This window comes from Lagopus muta, chromosome 2 (assembly GCF_023343835.1).
Source record: "Lagopus muta isolate bLagMut1 chromosome 2, bLagMut1 primary, whole genome shotgun sequence".
Lineage (NCBI taxonomy): Eukaryota > Metazoa > Chordata > Aves > Galliformes > Phasianidae > Lagopus > Lagopus muta.
Window position 1 is genome coordinate 53,665,099 of NC_064434.1, and position 21,976 is coordinate 53,687,074.

General features: G+C 40.1%; 1 protein-coding gene across 1 annotated transcript in view; it reads right to left on the reverse strand.

Annotated features, from left to right (window-relative positions):
• Positions 1-21,976, reverse strand: part of MOXD1 (monooxygenase DBH like 1) — a 51,371-nt gene that overhangs the window by 28,814 nt on the left and 581 nt on the right. The window contains exons 2-4 of the mRNA XM_048936053.1: positions 9,531-9,677; positions 7,755-7,922; positions 7,552-7,635 (exon numbers count right to left, since the gene is read on the reverse strand). Coding sequence (XP_048792010.1) covers positions 7,552-7,635; positions 7,755-7,922; positions 9,531-9,677 — 399 coding nt within the window. The remainder of the gene's footprint in view (positions 1-7,551; positions 7,636-7,754; positions 7,923-9,530; positions 9,678-21,976) is intronic.

Consider the following 21,976-nt stretch of genomic DNA (forward strand, 5'->3'; position numbering starts at 1 on the left):
CACCTTTAGTCTTAGTTAAGGTCCCTTTCATCTAAGACTTATATGCAACCAGAACTGACATAACTTCTAACTTTCATATAACAGAAAATACATATTTTCCAACTACATGCCTAGTGAATAAATTGCCTTGATGGATAAATGAATGTAGTTTTAATTAAGGAAAAAAAAAAAAAAAAAGAAAATGAAAGAAACTATATTAAATTAACTAGATGTTCATGTTTGTTGATGCCAGAAATGAAATAGGTTATTTTTGCATACCAAATATGGAATAACTAATGCAGCAATAGATGCATAGCTTAAGTTTTCCTGTTGTAAAGGTATACAAGAGAAATGAAAGAAGACTACCACAAAACAAGAATACATTCCACTAAGAAATAATAAGTTTGGTCTGACAGTAAAATCTGTGGTAATATGTAATTTCATCTTTGATCACAAATAATTTTACATATGAAATAATTCAGCAGAATATGAGAGAAGACAGCAGTTCTTTTATTTCCTGAGAGAGATGCTTGGGAAAATTGCATTTTCTAGTCAGTTCAATCACATGTGAGTCTGTAACACTGAAAACCCAACTTAGGGCTTGAAGAGAGCCCTCCACACCAAAGGGCAGAGAGCCTGCAAGCTCTGCAGCATAAGATATCATTTCATTCCCATTCTAATTTACCAAGGCTGAAATTGATTTGCAGGGGAACATATAGGACAACACAGAACATTTGTTTGTTTCAGGCTGCATGATGCAATTTGCTTGAATTATCTATCACATTTAGCAAAACGTAAAAGTTCAAGCCAGAGAACAACAAGCAGTTACTGTCTGGTATCACTCAAGTTAAAAATCAGTGCCCTCATTTAGGTACTGAAGGCTACAATCTGCCCTTCTGGCTTTCAATCAATCAGTCTCTTAAACTGGAGTCCCTTTGTATTTCCACACTGGGGTCTTTGGTATTACTAGAGCATTCCACTGTCAAAAAGCAAAGTTACCCTTGGCAACAAGTTTTTTTTGGAGTTTTTACTTCCTTATCAGAGATTGCTCTGAAACTGAACATGAAGATTAACTGGCAGCTGCTGGTGTGCTCTAATACAGGCCCTTCTTTAACTGAAAAGAAAGTCCCTTTTCTAAACGAATCAGAAATGGGAAAACTTGGTGCTTGTATAAAAATATGCCCAATGTAACACTTCAAAACATGCTTAATAATTAAGGTTTTTTTCTGGTTATATGTTTGACCTGTTTTCGCTATTCATATATACTCAGCTCAGTGTCAAAAAATTACATGGAGTTGCGGCTGAGAAAAATCATTTTTTTCCTAAGGGCAAACTGAAAAAAAAAAAAAAAAAAAAAAGTGTTGGTTTTTTTTTTTTTTCCTCTCATAACAACCCTGACCATTTTGGTGGGACACATCTCTGATTCAGCCATCTGAGAGCTATGTATGTAATACAGGCTGATTCTCTCTTCTTAGTTCGATGGAGAGAGACTGAGTCATAAAGGGGATGTCTGAGCTCATCTATTTCAGACATTTACTCTGGGATGACATAAACAGCTATTTTTGCCACTGACTACTAAGGGCATTCAGCAGCTAGCTCAGACCAGTAGATTGGTCAAGTTAGATGTGAGGCAGCCCATCTTCATCACTGGAAATCTTCTGTCTTTAATAACTTTAATTTAATATGCATGAGGCAGACTGAAAAGATACCATCAAATCCCCAGCATGGAATCCAATAGTTTAAATGCTTACAAAATGCAACCTACTGTCCTCACTGCCAGTTCTGAATGCCCTCTAAAACTGGGCTTTCCATTAAAAATTCTCCTACAGAATCTGAAGTATTTTGTGCTCCTGAGCCTTTTGCCAGTGTTCTTCCACTCCTAATGCTGATTTCAAAAATAAATAAATAAATCGGAAAGTTCAGAACTATAGGGAAATAAGCAGTTCTAAGGGAAAAGGTATGTAGATACACCTAAATGACCCAAGTACTCTATAGCATTTGATACTTTACATAAAGCGTTTTTCCTGTTCTTAACAGTGAAATGCAATGTCAGGCATGTTTTTGTCTATGAGATTATCACTCCTCAAGCCTTGGGAACTACTTTCCCTGAGGAAAATGTAGTCTGTTTCAAAGAAGAAAGTAAAGTGGGAAAACAAAAAGTGCTGAAACTAGCATGGGCATGCTGTACATTGCAGCTGGAAAACTGTAAATTGATTACAGCTCATCTGGAAGGTAGATTATAGGCACTGTTCCCTTACCAGTGGGTAACAGACATTTTCAGAAGTTCACACATCCCATTACACAACATGTCAGGTGCAGGGAAAGACTACAGGTATAGAGAACTTGCAGAAAATCTAGGGACAGTTGAGGATCTGCCACATTTTAAGCTTATTTAAATTGCATTGGGAAAAACAACAGTGATAACAAAAAGCAAAAGCAACAAGTCTTAGCAGAGGCAGTAATATTAATAAGTAATAAGATTAAGTGAAGCAAATGGAAGACATAGAGTATTGGCACCTAAGGTAAAGATAGCAACAAAAGAGCTGCATCTTTAGAATTACAAGCAGAAACAGCACTAAAAACAGGTTTCAAAAATATAGCAAGAGCTGTATTTACTGAAATACTGAGAAGTGTTTCTTATGAATGTAAAATAAATTTTCATTTTCATGACATTAGTAAACATCTACCCGATGCCAGCTCACGGTTAAGCAAAACACAAACTCAGCAAATAGGCAGAAATAATCAATCACAGACGTGTCAATGCATACATAGGTACATACATCAAAAATAATGAAAAACAGATAGTAAAGGACAAACAAAAATTAAAGCATTTCAGAAGTGAGTGTGCTGCTACTAACGTTTTTTTTTTCCTTTTTCTTTCTTTTTTTTTTTTTTTTTCTTTTTGACTGGAAGGAAAATGCTAAGGATACTCAAAATGGACCACTGCAGTGCATGCTCCACGGTTAAGTGCCTCTCCCTTCCTAGGTCTCTGCTCCTAGCCCTGCACAGCACTGTTTGTCTGTCTGTCTGTAGGGCTAACCACACCCACGGGAGCTACTCTCCATGCAGCTTGTGCAGGGAGATAGACACCTTTTCATGGGGAGACCAGTACATGGGCATGCCTCTCTGTGTGTCTGTCTGTGTGCCTGTCTCACCCATGGATCCCTCCCTCTCTCCCTCTGAGAAGTCCTCTTGGAGCTGAGGGCCTTCTCCAGGTGCAGTCACTGAATCCAGAAAGCTTTAGCAATGTGATTAAGAGGCACACTCAGGACCAAGCAAAACAACGTTTACAGAGCACGGCAAAGATCCCAGCAAGAGCTATCCTGAAGCCCATGTCCAAAAAGTGTGGACTAATAAACAGAATGCTTTTTTTTCTAAGAAAGCTGCTTCTGAGAAAGCTCACAGCTAACTTCCATCTGTGAGGAAAATGAAATCCCTGTAGGATAGTAAGCCTGATGTGCATACCACAGCCTGGAGCTCAAAGTAGCAGAACAGGTCAATGCACAACTAGCTGCAGCGGGATTCTGCAGCAGGCAGCAGTGCATAGTGCTACACAAAGGGCTGCCAGTGTCTGCACCTTGGGACCACTCTGGTGCCATCCTGCAAGGAGCTAATGTGAAGGAAGATGGATGTCAGCTACTACATCCAAGCAGCCCCTTTCATTTTTTCTGTACGTTGCTGTTTTTGATACTGATCTGTTATCCTGATAACTGGTTCTGCTAACACAAACACATATGAAGAGTGAAAACTTTTTGAAGTTTAAGAACTTTCCAAGTAGCCACCTCTCCACCAGGTATGCTGCTTGAAGATGAGGAGTAATGTATTCCATCAGACTCATAAAAACAAGCTTGCTAGCTGATATCAGTTGCAATCTGAACAGCCCTTATCACTATTATGCCCAGCTATTGAGAAATCATCTTAATTCACTTTATTTCTTAGGAGGCATAAAGTCCTTATAACCAGCTTTGTGAGTTGTTTCTCCAGAAGTTCCTGAAGGCACCAGATCTCATAGCAGAAAGCACTGCAGAGACACGTAGGAAGATGCAGTCTCTTCCCTAGGGAAGAAGTTGCAGAGCTATGAAACAAAGGAAGATTTAAAAGAGCCATTCTGAATCTGGCTGAGTGCCCCATTATCATACTGAGGCTGTTCTCCATTGGAAAATATAGCAGAAGGAGAAGTTACTCAGCCACGTCCTCATTCCACCTATGAGATGAATGTAAGATTACAATCTTATCTCCTGCAGAATTTACATGTCATGTAGTGCTTGATCAAGAACAGTCAATGAAAATATTCTGTTTCACATTACCTGAGGTTCTTGGAAAGTAGCGTGAATATTATGTAGAGAAAGAAAACATGTAAGAACTTACATAATTTATTTTCTATTGATTTTGAGATATTGTGCTAGTTATTTATTTATCTTCTGCTAAGGGGAAAGCCCACTCCTTCAAAACCTACTCCAACAAGTCCTTTAATGCAATCATAGCTCACCCCTGTGAGCACTGGGGTAGAGGACTGTGCCAAAGCTCCCTGGAAAGCAAAGGCAGCACTTTGGGAAATCTGCAAAACAGCTTCTCCCTGCTCAGAGAGTCACTCTGCTCAGTGTTTGCTTTTTCTTTCTTTTTACTTTTTTTTTTTTTTTTCCCCTCCACATGAAGAACATCAACACCAAAAACGTGAAAGAGGAAAAGGACAGAAGAGGAAAACAATGTGATCCTGGCACCCACACTATCCAGAATCAGAAGTATCTCATGAGTTCTGTGTGGAGTGCTTTAATTGTCCTCCTGGTACATGCTTTACTATTCAGTTTCATGATCTCCACAATTGTTTAATGACAGTAATCATGCCAAAGTGAGGAATAAAAAATTCTAATCCAAACCACTGTAGATACATCCTAAGACCAAGCATCATCACTTCAACTAGCTAATATACCATTAGCTTGTAGACATTTTTAAGTGCTTTGAAGACATTCTGCCTAACAGCAGAAGGGAAGTTAAAAATACTTTTTAATTCAGAATCTGGCATTCATTAACTAGGGACAACTGCCCTCTTGGCTTGAAGTTTTAGCCTCTACCCTGGCTGCTAAGTCTAACTTTTTCCTAAGATATTTGCCATCATTAAAGTCTTGTGCTTTCCTGAGGAAACTGACATTTCAAAAAATACATAACTATGAAAAATAAAGAAATTTGCAAGATGAAAGGAATGAGAGAGAACAGTTGAACAAGATGAAAAAAAAAAAGAAGTCCAATTGTGGTTGTTAAACCTATTTGAGAATCCAGTAGATTTATACATAAGCTGCTGCTGGCATGCATTGCTCAGCAAAAGCTGAACTGCACAGTGTTCCACAAAATCATCATGGAGCACAGAAATGGCTAAAGCCACTTGTACAAGACTTCTGTAGACTGAATTATATCAGAGATGAATTTGTACTATTTACACTTTTTTTCCACCTATAAGATGTGTAGATTTGTATGAAAGTGACATTACAGACAAAATGGAATCAAGAATCAGCATCAACATAGTTATTTAGGGTCAAATAATTCATCTGCCTTTTCCTTTGTGAAATTCAATCTTTGTTGCACAGATAATGCAAGTACCCATAAGCCCAATCCTTAGTCTGTCAATAGGCTTTAGGAAATGTTTAATTAGATTGCATGAGTACATAAATACAATTTCACAAAAACCCTTTAAGATCTACAGAAGTTACATATATATATATGTATATATATATAAATGTATATATATACAAATGCATATATTTACATATAAGTTTATATATATGTATATATATAAAAGTCACAAAATACAAGCTATCTTTTCAATATATGAAAAGATATGCTAAGAAGTGTTTCTATGTTAATGCTTCTCTTTTCTATAATCATTCTTCTCTTTCTAACCAAATCTGCTGGCTTTTCTGTAGTTGGAAAATTGCTGGGGATTCTAATCTCATTTTAACCTTAAAGCAAACAAATTGCTTATTTCAAACTTATTTCAAACTGTGATTCTTATAAGTTACAATATGCATTATACGTCATAGTAAAAACATATTAAACTTCTTAAAAATTAATCAATTTATTATCTCTGAATTAAAAAGATGTTTTGTCTTCAAGTACTGTTTTGTTTAGTTTTGTTTTTTAAAGAGTGTCTGCATGCATGTGTAGTCAGGCAAAACATTTAAAAATACATTCAGTAAATATAAATAATAAATAATTCCAGAAAACACAACAGCTTGCATATATATAGTTCACCAAATATAACATGGAAATCATTATTCCAATATTCCCAACTTCTAAGCTCTCTCACTTGAGAGCACAAAACAAGGACTTACATCATATATACCTGATTACAAGTAAAATCTGTCTTTCATTCTGTGCAACTACCTGTCACAGCTTCCAAATGCAATTAATGTATCTGAAGGTGGAAATTTTGACCTTTATTCTGATAAACTGAGGAAACCCACAATATTTCAGAATAAATATGAGTATTTCTCAGACATACACTAATGATCACACATCAAATTATCTGAGTTAAATTAAAATTTCAGTTCTACTCAATTCGTTAGAGAAGTATGACTGACAATAACAAATAATAAAATTGAATACATTAATGAGTTCAAAGAAACACAAAAATGAGGGCCATGATTAAGCTGCCAGGTTCATACAACTAGTTACAGAAATGCACCAACTGCACTATGCGCCTCTGAGATGGTCTTCTTCATTTTCCCCATGCAAGCCTAAAATAACACTTGTCTCTATTCTTTTGACCTTTATTGATATAAATGCAACAACTTTAAGGCTACTGTCCATAAAGCATTCAATTAATGTTGAATGAATAGAAAAAGCACCTTAAGGCCTGTACATTTATTTTAATTACTTTATATCACTGTGCTATCTCAAGCAATCTTGAACAATAAGAAGTTGTTTCTTGATTAGGTTTCTAGTATATTGCCCCTTGGGAGGAGTGCGAGAACCATTTACATTAATTTTTCAATAAACTATAACATGCATTTCTTCTTTCTTTTTGTAATATTTGGCTTTTACACACCCGAAGATAATGAACTACCTGCTCAGATTATGTAACATGGCCCTTTATTTTAACAAAATTTTGCATTTTATTTTTTTTAATCTAAAATTACTCTCTTTTAAAAGATATCCATAACATTCTTATGTATAGCAAAATCTTAATGGAACAAGCTTTTTAGACAAACATGTTTTTGCCAAACACGTTTATGAACAGTGGTAAAACTTTCAACAGTATTTTCTTAAGGGAGAGAGGACATGAAAAAGTGAAAGAAAGCATCTCTGTCACTCCATGTGCTGATTGTTAGGGTGCATCAGAACCAGGTCCTGGGAGCATACATACACTTTTCCCCCACTTTTGTTAAGACATATAAGAGGTCTTGTTTAGTGAAAAAAAACAAGAAAACAAGACCAGGTCTTGTTTAGTGAGTGGTGAAACAAATTTTCAAAGTCCAATCAATTACTGAATCTGAAGAGCCATCATTCTCATCCGAACTCCTCTAAACACAAAAGCATAAATATATAACCTGGATTCACACAGTCAGAATCCCTCACCTTTGTCACATGGTGCTTCTCGTGTTGTACAGGGATCTTAAACATTTGACACCAATATGTTGTATCCTTGTCTGGTATGGGTACCTGTCTTAATGAAAAGGGAAAGAAAACGATATTATAAAAGTCATACTGTCCTGCTGTGTAAGCTCAGATGTTGGGCTGCCACCTTAGCCCACACAAACCCAAAACACAGAGTAACTTACGTCTTTGTTGGTCAGGTCAAAGTATGACAAAGAGGCAGGTGAGACTTCTGCTTTCTCAGGGTTCAGTAAACGTAGACTCTTTGTACCACGGGTAGACCCGTGGTAATTCTGACCTGCTTCTCCCAAGTCTTTGTGGTGGTAAGCCCATATTACCCGCACTGTGCTCTCCTGGAAAAAAACAAACAAAAACACGTAAGGAATGGGAACAATATGCTCTTGCATAGTTCATACAATTCCTAAGATAGATATGATGTGTTTGAACAACAATAATGAGAAGAAAACAGCTACTGACACAATTGCAAAGAACTTAGAAAAAATCAACTGAATTCATGATTTAATAAATCATACTCTTGAATTTGAGAGGTATGTGGGTTTTGTCTTTGTACTTTTGAGGATGAGAATGTAACTTAGCAAGCTCTCGTGGGCTGACGCGTCATCTTGGAGATGGACTTGATCCTTATGGATCTCTTCCAACTCAGGATATTCTATGATTCTGTGATACAAATTTTTATCAAAAATTAATCATGCTTATATTCAGAGTTCAATGTGGACCCACAAAATTTGAATCTCTTTCATAGCTTCCTTCAGAAATGTGGCAAACTTGAATCATATCTGAAAACAGCAGAACAGACTCATATAGAGGCAATCAACTAAGCACACGGAACATTTTTTCTAGACATGGCACTCATCTGACTTGTGGTCAGAAGCTGTCCTCCCAAAACTGCTTCCCAGCTCGCATGTGTAAAGGTCTGGGCACCTTCTGTGAACTGCTGGCCCTATACACTAGGAAAGATAGACATTCAGCTATAGAGCAGATTTACATCTTAAAAATCAGTTTGTAGCTACAGTGCAGATCAATTCTCTGTAAACCATTCTCAGATTGCAATAATCACCCAGTGAGACAAAATAATAAACACTGAAGGGTCTCAGAAAGTTAAGTTATGCTGAGACAATTTGGAACAGATGCAAAAACCACAGAACCATTGACAGATGGAAATGTGGCAGTTTATACAGCTGTGCATTTGCTCTATCTTTTAGCTCATGCTGTCGTTATCGCATGTATTGTGAAAACACAGATAATGACAATCATGTTAAACTACTACTGCAATGCTTCCAAAATGAATAGTAGTAAACAAGCCAAAGCACGAAAAGTCTTTCAAATCACGACAGCCTGTCATTTTCAATATGAAAATAATCAACTTCATATAATTTAAAATTATGCTTATGAAGCACAGCAGAAAAGTATTTACTATGCATAGAAAGGGCAGTATCACAAAGCTGTATCACAAGATTATTCAACCTCTTCATTTTTAATATGGAAATAAAACAAAAAATACGTTCCAACTATACATGTTCAAAACTTTTCTAAAAGTCCAGCTTTAACATCATTTACAAATTAGTCTAAGACCTAAAAAGTATTTCACAAGCTGACATCTCCTGAATGATTGCAAACATAGGATATGAGAGTTGAGGGCACAGGAGTACCTGTTTCACTCTTGGGTTCACATGGTGTGTGACATATTAAGGAACACTATGCACTGAAGTGGAAGAACAAGTAAAGTTGAAAATAAAATATGAGAACTCATTAAAACTAGGCAAGTATTTTATCCTGCTAATTTGATAGAATAGATGCTTTGGAAAGTGCATTGAGAGCTGAATAAGCACGTATCCTAAAATAATTTCTCCAATTAAATTTTAGTAGCCAGCATCAAAACCAGCTATACACTCATTCTGTGTTAATATATCATCTCTTTTCGTACAGGCAGTGCATCTCACCGTTATGCTCTTATCATTTGGATCACAAGTGTGCAGTTCTCTGCTAAAAGCCAGTATGGTGTGAGTACTGTTTTCCAAGGCATATTCCAGGCGATAATCCTGCTGTGGATCTTTTTTGAGTACTCTGTTTTCGTCTGTATGATAATCCTGTTGAAAATAAAAGGTATGCCATTATTAAAATCTAATATTCAAGCAATAACCTTTTCCTCAAATACTGAATACCCTTAAACGTTGCCTTTATGTAAAACACTGAAGGATTACTGTTTTGGTGACACTAAACATATTTTTGATTAAAAATCTTAGCGAAAGTGGGTCTCCTTAACAAGCAGCTTAAAAAAATGGTTTGAACAACTTTAACCATACACTGCCTGTACATAACTACAGAAATAAAGGTTGTAGTCAGTCCTAAATTATAGTCATAATTTACGTATGTAGTCAATTTATTTAATGTAGTCATCCCGGTCATAACTGGGATGTTGTGGAGTTTGTAGAAATTACTGAGAGAAATAAGTTCACTTAATACTCCAAACAACAAAATTGCCCTTCTCTTTTCTCCCAGCTTTTTGTTTATTTTTCCTTCCTCATGAACAGCAAATCTCCCAGAATAAAATCAATCACAACCAGGAATCCTACAGCTGAACCAGAAGAAACAGCACTTGGCGCACACAGAATTTGCCTGGAGGGTTTTGGGGTTTATTTGGTGGTTTGGGATTGGGTGGCTGCTCTTACAGGCAACGCTCAGAAAGATGATCCCTGGCTCAGCAGTACAGTAAAATGGAGGAACGATGCAGCAATGCCAGGTCATTAACCTCCTCACCCCAAATTCCTGCCACACCACCAGCTGTGCCATGTCCCAGTCATCCTCTTCCCTCTCTTCCAGACTGTTCCACCGCCTTGCCAAGGCGCAGTTTTTTGCTGTTTCTGCACTGCTTGGGGTAAGAGGAGGTTTAAGGATGCTGCTCTGTGCAGCTAAGTCTAGCGCAGAGCCTCTAAGCTTGGTTAGACACCTTTCTTTTCCAGAACGTGCCACCTTCCTCCCTGATGGCAGGTAGTTACTGGCGGGCACCATGAATTGTTTTGCATCTTTAGCAAAACACACCAACATCTGTTTTTTGAAGGCATCTATCTCTGAAGCTACTTGAACCTCCATTTAATTTTAGAAAGGTTTTTAGTTTTCATATCCATTCACTCAAGTAGAGGCAACAAAGCTGAAAAATCACAAAATGTTACGTTCAAATACCGTGACACTGGTAAATGTGGCTGACATCATTTTAATTCACAAAAATATCAACTGGGAGTTATTACCTTGAACTTAATCGCAGTTGAGAAATCTTTCTATGTACAAGAGACCACAAGCAACCTGTTACAGGTGTGAGAATAACTGCATGCTCAAACACCTCTTTAAGATATTTTTAGATGACGAAAATTATGAAATTATCTCAGTCGTGACACAATTTCAAGGAAGAAAAGGGTAAACACAGACCACTTATATCAGCAGAAAAACATTCTGTCTTACCAAAGCTACTGAAACAGTTCTGATTTTTACACTTCCAAAACAAATCCAAATTTTAAAGGTACTGAAAAGAGTAATGCTTTTCCTGTCAACACTTTTTGCAACTAGAAGTGAATGAATACTTATATGAAGGCACAAATACCTGGGAAAACTACCACTACAAACAGCAAAAGGGAAGCATGGAAGGTGAAGCTATGTACTGAAAAAAAGAGTAGTGATGAGCTATGTTTGTTCATAGAAAGAACTTTGGATTTCCTTTTCCAGATATAGTGGACCTGTTCTGGGATGGTACTCAAAGGTGGATATTTTGTGGGAACAAAGTGCTCCATTTCACCTCTGCATTAGAGCTTAAACAGAGACACAGCATGTCTTTACAAAATACCATCCCTCCTCTGAAAACACCTTTATATAAGTAGAACATCTGTTTTCATCTTAAAAATAGTAAATACCTCTCTGAACTAGAAGTGCAACCTTGTGACCATCAACTTTTACGAAGGTGTGGTATCTTTTTTGAGATGTTACATTAAACTGGAGGAAAGCATCTTGTATTAAAATAAGGAACCAGATAGTGAAGTACTGTGGAACAGAAATGGAAGAGAAGCTTTTCCTCGTGGGAATACACTGGGAGTCTTTGCCTGAAACAGCTGGGAAGGACAATTCATAAATGAGAAGCCAAATCAGGTGTGTGCACTCCAATATTTTCTGGTGATCTGCAAGTACAAAACCACGTGTAGAACAGCCCTAAGTTCTATGAGCCTGCAGGGAGTGGGCAAGAACAACTGGAAGAAGCGATGTAAAGAAGGGTACTTGCTTGGCTATGCCTTGATACGGTGACTGTTGGTGGAACTCTTTGTTCACTTGTGTGACAGCTGTGCCGCAGCCCCACTTGCTGTGGGCTCACCCTGTGCCCTGGGGAAGGGGCTTCCAGGCCCTGCAATGCCCCTGCCTGCCCACCACCAGCCCCCAGCAGCATCTCACTCCCCAACTCACCCAAGAGCATCCTGCAGGCAGATCTTAATCTGACCGACTAATGCTAATCTTTCCCATGTGAAAATTTCTGCAGAGTAATGAAGTCGCTGGCTCTGCTTGCTTCCTCTGCCTGATACACGGCCCCATGAAACATCCCTCGAATGTCAGGGTGCTGAGAATACCTGGAAAGCAAATTCGTGTAGTTCCTGGGAAGCTAGAGATATTCCTTTGTCTCCCAAATCCTACAAATCCACTTAGTGCAATCGGACTGCACTAGAGGAATAAAGCATGAATACATTTCCCAGAAGCTGTTTACAAGTTACCAATTGCCTCTATCACTACTTTTTATTCCTTCTGCTGAAAATTATCTAGGTGTTCATCATGAAAAATAAAATCAAATTATACAGCAAGAACATTTCTGAACAGCTCAGGATTAGATTGCTCAACCTCTGACATGAAAACAGTTTGTTTGCCAAATTGAGAACAAATGAAGGACATGTCATGAAACAAATGAAGGAACAAATTAACATGAACAAATGAAGGAAACATTCTGATCTCCTTCTGTTCACAGAACAGATTTTAAGTCAAACTATGCAAGTTTTGGTCAATTTATCCACCAGAGCTGAAAAGCCCTTAAGAAACAAAAAGATGTTTGTGCAAAAATGACAAAACAGTATCAAAAAAGGAAAAGTAACAAGAATTGGCTGGAAGTTTCACTCATCTTTTCTCATGCTCACTAAGCTAAACCTACATAAAGCACATTACTTTTAAAGAAATATTACTTTCACCAGCATAGAAGACACATAAACTTCAGGTAACTTTCTTGAAACACAGTTAAGCTCCCTTAAATCCCTACTAATTTGGGTCGGTAGCATCACAGATATTATGAACATATAAAGATGCATCTCTAGAGATATTTCTTTTCAGAGGAAAAAAAGTGATAAAAAGGGAAATTCCTGTTCCTGTGGTACAAATCCAATCAAAACACCATATTTAGGCAGCCGATGCTCCACTTCGTTAGTTAGCATAGTTCGTTAGATCTTTGTCAGGAGAAAGGTGGGTACCTCTTTAGGCTTTGAATGTCATTTACAAAGCCTAGGGACAGCATAGAGGATGTACCCACCAAAAGTCAAACAGGGGATGTCTGGGCTTCAGCAGCATGGAGGGCATCTAAATATCACAGTATCACAGAATCACCAAGGTTGGAAAAGACCTACAAGATCATCCAGTCCAACCATCCAACTATCACCAATAGTTCTCACTAAACCATCAACACAACATCCAAACGTTCCTTAAACACCTCCAGGGTTGGTGACTCCACCACCTCCCTGGGCAGCCCATTCCAGAGCCTGACCTGTCTTTCAGAAAAGTAGTATTTCCTAACGTCCAGCCTAAATCTCCCCTGGCGCAGCTTGAAGCCATTCCCTCCAGTCCTATCACCAGTTACACGAGAGAAGAGGCCAACCTCCAGCTCACTACAACCTCCCTTCAGGTAGTTATAGAGGGCAATAAGGTCTCCCCAGAGCCTCCTCTTCTCCAGGCTGAACATTCCCAGCTCCTTCAGCCACTCCTCATATGGCCTGTGCTTCAGACCCCTCATCAGCTTTGTCACCCTTCTTTGAACCCGCTCCAGGGCCTCAATCTCTTTCTTGCAGTGAGGGACCCAAAACTGGACACAGTATTAAAGGTGTGGCCCCACCAGAGCTGAGTACAGGGGGACAATCACTGCCCTGTTCCTGCTGGCAACACCGTTTCTGATGCAAGCCAGGATGCCATTGCCCTTCTTGGCCACCCAGGCACACTGCTGGCTCATGTTCAACTGAGCATCAGTCAATACCCCCAGGTCCATTTCCTCTACGCAGTCTTCCAGCCACTCCACCCCGAGCCTGTATCATTGCCTGGGGTTGTTGTGGCCAAAGTGCAGGACCCCGCATTTGGTCTTGTTGAAATTCATCCCATTGGCTTCAGCCCAGCTATGCAGCCTGTCCAGATCCCTCTGTAGGGCCTCGCTACCCCCAGGCAGATAGATGCTTGCAGCCAGCTTGGTGTCATCCGCAAACTTACTGAGGGTGCACTCAGTGCCCTCACCCAGGTCATCAGTAAAGATACTGAAGAGGACAGGCCCCAGCACCGACCCCTGGGGAACACCACTCGTGACAGGTCGCCAGCTGGATTTAACTCCATTCACCAAATATGGTTCCAAATGCCCCCAGTGAGAGCCTGCCATAATACAGACCTCACCTAAACTTACAAGCTTCACAAATGTAATTCTGTTGAGAAGGGAGGGTGACATTTCTATCAACAGAATGACAGTACAGTACTTCAAAAACTATTGCAGATGGTCTGAAATTTGCCTGATTTTGGAACAACTTACTATTCCTACCAAATAAAAAAAGACTCTAACATGGACACCTCTTTTATGCAGATTTAGTTTTAACACCCCCATACAGTCAGAAGACCTGTTTCTTTCGTAGGCAGGATTATACTGGTGCAAGATATTCTGAATTTTATGGAGTTCCAGCACAGATTTGCAGTAACTATCAGCTCCTTAATACTGAATTTCTTAGCAAGAACCCGAAAATGTGATTTATTTACTGATTTTGCCCTTGAATTCAGATCCTTCAGCTTCTTATATACACACAAAATATATGTTATATGGTTAAATGAAGATAAAGTTGCTAAGTTTTACATGAACTTGACAGAAGCATCAGTAGTTACAGAGAGAAGATAAGGGGAAAATGACTGTTCTTCTGATACAAACATGTTATTTTGGTTACTGTTTAAAACAAAGACTTGACAGTGTTGTCATGCTACATAATAACAAAATGTTGCTTCAAAATTTACTTACGTTTACATTAGAAGCATTTACAGTTTCTGCACTCCCATTGATTCTATTGCATAAACTGGCATTTAGAACTCTGGGCTATGTTGTGCAAACATCTCTAATGCTACCTAGGAGTTGAATCAACAGATTGAAAAGAGAAATCTTCCTGATACTGCACATAGTTTGCTCTTTTCCAGAAGTGTGGCTGATCACATCACACAGTTTTCAGATCCTATGAACTGCTCACTTTCTTAAGAAAATGTTTTGTGGTGTGGATGGTTTCTGTTTGCTGCTCAGCAAAAGACAGGGTAATTTCTCAAGGATGTAAAAAATAGGCGCAACTGGTTTTTTTTTTATCCTCAGAGAATGTAAGCACAGCTGCAGAAGGAAACCTCATGAGAAAAGCACTACCAGCTGTCATCGCATACTTGAACAGGTGTTTATAAGGCTCCCTCCCCACATTTTTACAATGTACAAGCTCATTTTGTTTATGGTATCCATTTCCCATGTTAAATTATATACAGTACCTTTCAACCTAAAGGAGCCACCAACAGCTCCCAGGCTGCGGCCCCATCACCTGCAGCTGGGCTCTGGCACAGTTCTGTCTCTGTGATCTCTGTGAGCTACCCTGCAGTCAGGAGCTCCTCACCATCCTGGCTGTGGGAACAGCCAGAGGAAAGCCAAGGGACAAACCAGGAAGGACAAATGGAGGAAAAATGAGCTAAGTCTCAACCAGTCCCAACCTATGGTTTACAGCCAACTCACAGAGTTTTGAACATTCCCAGAGTGCCCATACCTGTGTCTAAGAGCAGGGTTGAAGAGTATGGCAAAGGAACTGGGAAGCTGCAACCAAGAAGAGTTCGTGCAGGAGAAGATCAGTCTTAGTCTTATAGGATGGATAAATTGCTACAGGATGCAAAAGGCTCAACCAAAACTTCTGAATGAAATCAGCACCAAGCTATGCCTTTCTGGGTTTCCAGAAGAATAGCTGTGGTTAGCATTTCTCTTTTTTATTGTTTCATTTAATTCAGATGGAATCCTGCTGCTTGTGGTTCCAGCACACACTGGATACAACCACCAAAAAAATATATTTAAAAAAGCTGTTTTTACATTGTATTTGGCAAGAAGCAAACAGAGCATGAGTTTACAAATAAGAAAACCAACCTTTTTTCAACCTCAAATAAATTTCAGCTTGCGTTTAAGGCAAAGATCCTACTATACTCCCATATCAGGGAAAAGCAGAGCCCACCTACAGAAAACTAACACAAAGTGGGAGTCTGAAAGCATCGCTGCTTTAAATAAGAATATAAGAACACCTTGAGAGCATTCCAGTTGACTGATCTGATTTTGGAATTGGTCTGCAAATGGAATATTCTCAGCAAAAAGTTTGGTGGCGGCAACCAATCAGTTGCAAGAAGTTTCTAAAGTAAGTGGGATCAGCAAGTTCAGCCACAGCCCTAAGAGCTGACTGCTCCTAGTTAAGTTACTGATTGATTGGGTACTTTTTGTTGCTGCCATGTTTGTTTTTTTTAACCTACACACCAGATGAGTATGAGATGATTCACTGCCTGCTGAGAAGCCCAGCTCTCTGTCACATGGAAGCTGCTTCGACTGGCTGAGTTACACTGGAGTCAGCATGGCATTATGTTTAGTGCAACTATACTACTAACTTTAACAAGGACTGAACATTTTTATCTATAACAAATAACTGGGCTGCATTTCTGTTTGAAATGCACACACAGATACACAAAGATTCCCATTTTCCACTTGTGTATTTGCACAGATACTGCATTAAAAAAATAAGGTATTTTTTACAGATGAAACAATTCTTTACTGAGAGACACATCTTTGTTCCGCAAGCTGTGAATCATCTGAACATGCTTGGGTGTATTTCTTGTGTCTGCCCAGAGCTGCTCCCCAGCAGCCTATACTCTGTGGTGACACTCCCTGGTTCCTGTGGCTCTCCTGGGGGATGCAAAAACATAATTTTCTACACACAGAAATGAGAAACACTGAAGCATAATTTCTTCAGCTTGACACACAAAGGTGTAAGAAGCATTAGCAGTTGTGAAGTTGGCATCGCTTGTCAGCATGGAGAATCTGACTTTGCAGAGGAGTCCCAAAGACCCTGGGACATATTACAATAAATATTGATTTTAGAAGCGTTTTTCCAGTTGTATCAGAAGCTATAGAGCCAGATTAAAGACTACCCTTACACAAACAGACTAGACTAAACATGTAGCTATGTGTTTTAAGGGGAAGAAAACCTGTAACTAGGAGATGCTGCACGATCCAATCTCACAACTGCACTTTATCACAAGGAACATTCCTTATACAGGAGCTCATTCAAACAGCACAATTTTTCTTGTTTTAATTACTTTAATTGCTTCAATTATTAGAAGTTTTCTAAACACTGCAGGGATTTTGGATCACAATTATTAACGATACTTGTTCCCAAAGTGCCACAGAACATCTCTCCTAGTCTTTCTGCTTCTAAGATATTTGCTTGTAAGGAGAACGAAACCATTCCCCTGTTACTTGAAGCCCTCACGTCGCTCACGGTGGCTGCATTTCCATCCAGCGCAGGCTGTGAAGCTCTGATACTTACTCTAGTGGAAAAGTTAACTTTCTTGGAGTTACCAAAATCCAAACTGAAAGCGAAAATACCACAAGCACCAGAAAAAAAACCAACTTGCGAACCAGACCCCCGACCCTTGCCTAAGACGGGAGCTCCAGAGTGATCCCCATCTTTTGTTCGCCGGTAGTCGCTGCCTTGTCCTCCCCACCATCCCTCTGAAGGGCAGCACAAAGCGCCCGGCCCGAGGGGACGTCCGTACCGCCTCCCTTTGAGCCCCGCACCGAGGCCAAGAGGACTCATTAGTCATCGGGAAATCGCGCCACAATGCCCGAAGGCTTGAAATACCTCCAACAAAGCGCCGACTGAGATATGTCAGCGTGGCACTCGCTTTGCATCTCTCTTTTGGTGCCTTTCAAGTTGTTTTCTAAACACTTCTTTTGTTGCCGCTGGCATGAGTGCACTTAAAAGCAGCATATCGTTAAGTACAGAGAATGCTCACTGTTTTCTGTCCTTTAAAACCTCTTCCAAGTACTTCCCTACGAGCAATTAAGCTAACTCCATGGGATACATTTGATAACAGATATTCTTTAGTTCGGGTGATGGTTAACAAGCGGGGCCGTAATGAATAATAAAGTACTTTTTAGTGACACACAGTCCCTATTCACCCTGAGGAGGGACTATTTTTGTGCAAGTTCAACAGAAGACTCCAACAATGCCACTCTCTTGTGTAACTTGCACAAAATGGCCATTCATCAAGGAGGATTACTCGCCCCAAAACGGGGCTCTCTGCAGCTACGTGCTGTGGGTGGGGATGCACAATTCCAGACAGGGGTGGAGACCAAGGAAAAGGCATGGCGATGAAAATGCATGCTGTGTCAATTCATAAGCACAAAGGACATTAAAAAAAAAAAAAAAAAAAAAAAAAAAAAAAAAGTAGAAAAAGAAGAAGGAAGGAACACTCGATGCAATAGCTGAAGCTGACCCAAAAACACTCACGAAGAGCACACACACTGCAAGTGGCCACAGCCATGCTGTAGGAAAACTTTTGCAGAGTACAAACTGCCCACCCAAGCCAACCCCGGCAAAGATAAAGGCAGGTCATTGCTGTCTGACACCAGATCCCATTGGTACCTTCTACTTCTTCTCATTACGTTTGCTCCAAACCTGCATAACCCTCAGCCACACAGCACAAGGCTCTTGGCAATGCGCTCCCGTAATTCACTCCTCCACCTCCCTCTTTTCTTCTCTACACTCAGTACAGGCAGCTCCCTCAAAATACACCACTGCTACGGATGTATGCACACATGCATGCTGTATCCTCTACACTTTCCCAAAGTAAGTCTGTATTCCTGTCCCAAATACCAAACTTCAGAAAGGCTGAAATAATCAAGGTATAATTCATATATCATTCAGAAGTTCTTCAAAAAGCCACTCTGGTGCTTGTACCACTTGCTACCTCAATATATTTAGAGAAAAGTGAAGTTAAGTCTTTCAAATCTTTCTGCTCCTTACTCATTATCCCAGACCTCCTATTCCTTACATGCAGTTCCAAAATGGAAAAGCAAAACAAAACAGGTAAGCCTTGCACCTAAGTTCACCAAACATATAAAATATATATATATATATATAAATCCCATCTCAAATCTTCAGAACTTTCAGTCATCCAATTTTCTGAAGGAAAGACACAGCCCGCTGATGGTGGGAATGGCACAACTTGCAGTGAGAGGATGAACAAATGCTGGAGGAAACATCTTCTCTCTGAAAGCTCTCTGGAATTCTCCTTCTACCTCAATACATTGCTGCACAAAGCGGGCAGCACCTGCCATCTGCTAAGGGCTGCAGTCTGACTGCACTTGTTTGTTTGCTCCCAGGAGAGGACTCTTCCCCCCAAGAACACTTCCTATTTTGAAAGGAGAAGAGAGAATTTAAGGAGGTTGGGGGCAAGAGGTTCAGTTCTCCTCAGAGAGCAGCACGTTAATGCTCGTTTGAAAGGCTGTAAAGGTGTTTCAGAAGGGCTTCTGAAAATCAGGCCAATAACAAGCATTTCAGAATGTTCAAAGAAATAAAAAAATAACCCTCCTAAGAGTTTAGACACAATGCACATTTCCCAATGGATGACCATGGATTAAAAACATATTTCTGAAACCAAAAAGTAAGTTCTTTCATTTACAGTGCACATATTTCATAGAGTGCAACTAGGCACAAACCTATGTACTCCTAAATTCCTTCTCATAGTAATAGTGTAAACAATGATGATATGCAACTAATAAATGAAGTGTTTTTAAAAACTCTGTGACCAGTAAAGGGAAGAGTTAGATGTTACTGAAGTAGGGCTCTAGAACAAGGTACTCATTTTGTATCAGTCTGTGACGCCTGTCCAGAAAACACTCTGGATGGATTTTGTTTCTTCACGGGGTTGCTCCATCCTCTTCATATCTCACCCTTCCTTCTTCCTGGGCAAGCACAGAAATGTTTTAGCAGTCTGCCCTTCATAAAAGACCTCGTCCCACTTTACCAATAAACCTTACTGCCTAGTACTGAAGAACTGTGGATGGTGAAAGCCACAGGTTACCAGCAAGCTTCAGGGATAGAAGGGATTTCTTCTGCAGTATATCTGCTCAAGAGTGTAACATAATAACTCATAGCATTTTGCCTAGCAGATGTTTATGTGTTAAATCAGTGTTTCAGAACAAATATCAGCTGTTCCGTGACAGGAGGCAATCGCTACAATCCTTCCTTTTCTCTTTCTGTTCTATCTGTCATGTGGTGACAGGAAATTAAATCTTTGGCAGAAGACTGCACGGAGCCACTTTTAAAGATGCTGAAAACCGGAGAGAGGTGCTGAAAAGAGCCACGATGTTGCTTTGAGTGCTAGAAAAAAAATGCAATAGAATCATAGAATGGCTTGGGAAGGAAGGGACCTCAACACCCAACCAGTCCCAACCCTGTGCCATGGGCAGGGCTGCCCTCCACCAGCTCAAGCCCAGGGCCCAATCAATCCGGCCTTGAGCACCTTGAGGGATGGGGCATCCACAGCTTCTCCGGGCAGCAGTGCTAGTGCCTCACCACCATGAGTAAAGCACTGCCTCCTAACATCTGATTTAGGAAACTAAATTTCCCCTTTTGATTTCCTCTATTAATTTAAAGCAACCCCCCTTGTCCTATCACTGTTGGAAAGTGTCAAAAGTCAGTTTCCCGCCTGCTTATAAGCCGAGTCATGCAGTGGAATACTTACAGAGCTGCATCTATTTATTTTATGTAAAAGAAAATTGAGGAGTGACCTGATTACAGCATATAAATAACTTCATGGGGGCAGGATTTGGGGAGTAGGCTTTTAAATCTAATAGAGAAATTACATGGCTAGAATTTGGGCCCAGCCAAATGCATACTGGAAATAAGGAGCAGCAAAGTCTCACCATTGCTGTGCACTACCAAGAAAAGTGATGGATTCTCCATCACTGGGTGCCTTTACATCAGCTCTGGATGCTTTTCCACAAGGCTTGCCTTACATGAACACGTCCATGAATCAGCCAGACAGAAAGTCTGGGTTTCTTTAAATAGGTGCATGTGCTGCGATGCAGGGCTCTGGTGAATGCACACCCTGCACCTCTGAGAGCTGTGCTGCTCACCAGCCAGAATGAGGGTTTTATTATTGGTGTTTTATTTAGACTGAGGTTTTTAAAAATAAAAAAAAAATAATAAAAAAAAATCGATCTTCACTTTGAAATATGAGAAGAATTACTATGAAAAACTTTGAACTTAAATAAGACAAATATTTGCCTAAACTTGATATAGCAAACTAATAAGGAATGTATATCTACCTATCTATATATACATATATATAATAAAAAGGCACCTTTTTTTTCTCAAAAAGGTTTGATTTCATAAAACCTTGACGAACTGCAGAGAGAGAAGTTATGGAGCATTTCGTTTCCTCATTGGGAAAAGTTAGTAAGAGCCCGTGCTATTACGCTATTGAGGAAAAAAAAAAAAAAAAAAATCCAACTCAAAAAAACTGCCTCTTGAAATAGAAGCGGCAGTTTCAGTGCTCTAACACAGCTCCCAGCCTGTCCTCTTAACAATAGGAGCAGAGTGAGATCCAATTCAGAGAGCTGTCATTAGGGGTGACAAGCCGCCACGCCGATCCCGCTGCTCGGCCCCACGCAGCCCCCAGCTCGGGGCTCTGGGAGAGCCAAAGGTTCCCATCCCCCCACTGACACCTCCAGGAGCGGGTGAGCCGCTGTCCCGCTGTCCCGCACGCTTGTCCCAGCCACGGCAATACGTAGACAACTGCTGAAAAATACCCGGAGAATTACGCCCGTAGGGTTGGGCTCCCGCAAGCTTGCTTTACCAAAGGGTAAGCGGTGAGTTCCAGCGGTTACCCGTGAGCCCTTTTCAGTAACGAGGGCAAGAACACCACCAGGTGAGGAGGAGAGGAACACGGTACAGAGGTCTTTTAGCAGCCCGGGAGGGCAGCGGGACCGTGCGCCCATGTCGGCGGGTCACAGGGACGGAGCCAGGCCGGCGGCTCGGCCGCCCCGACGGTCTCCGTTCAGGGCAAC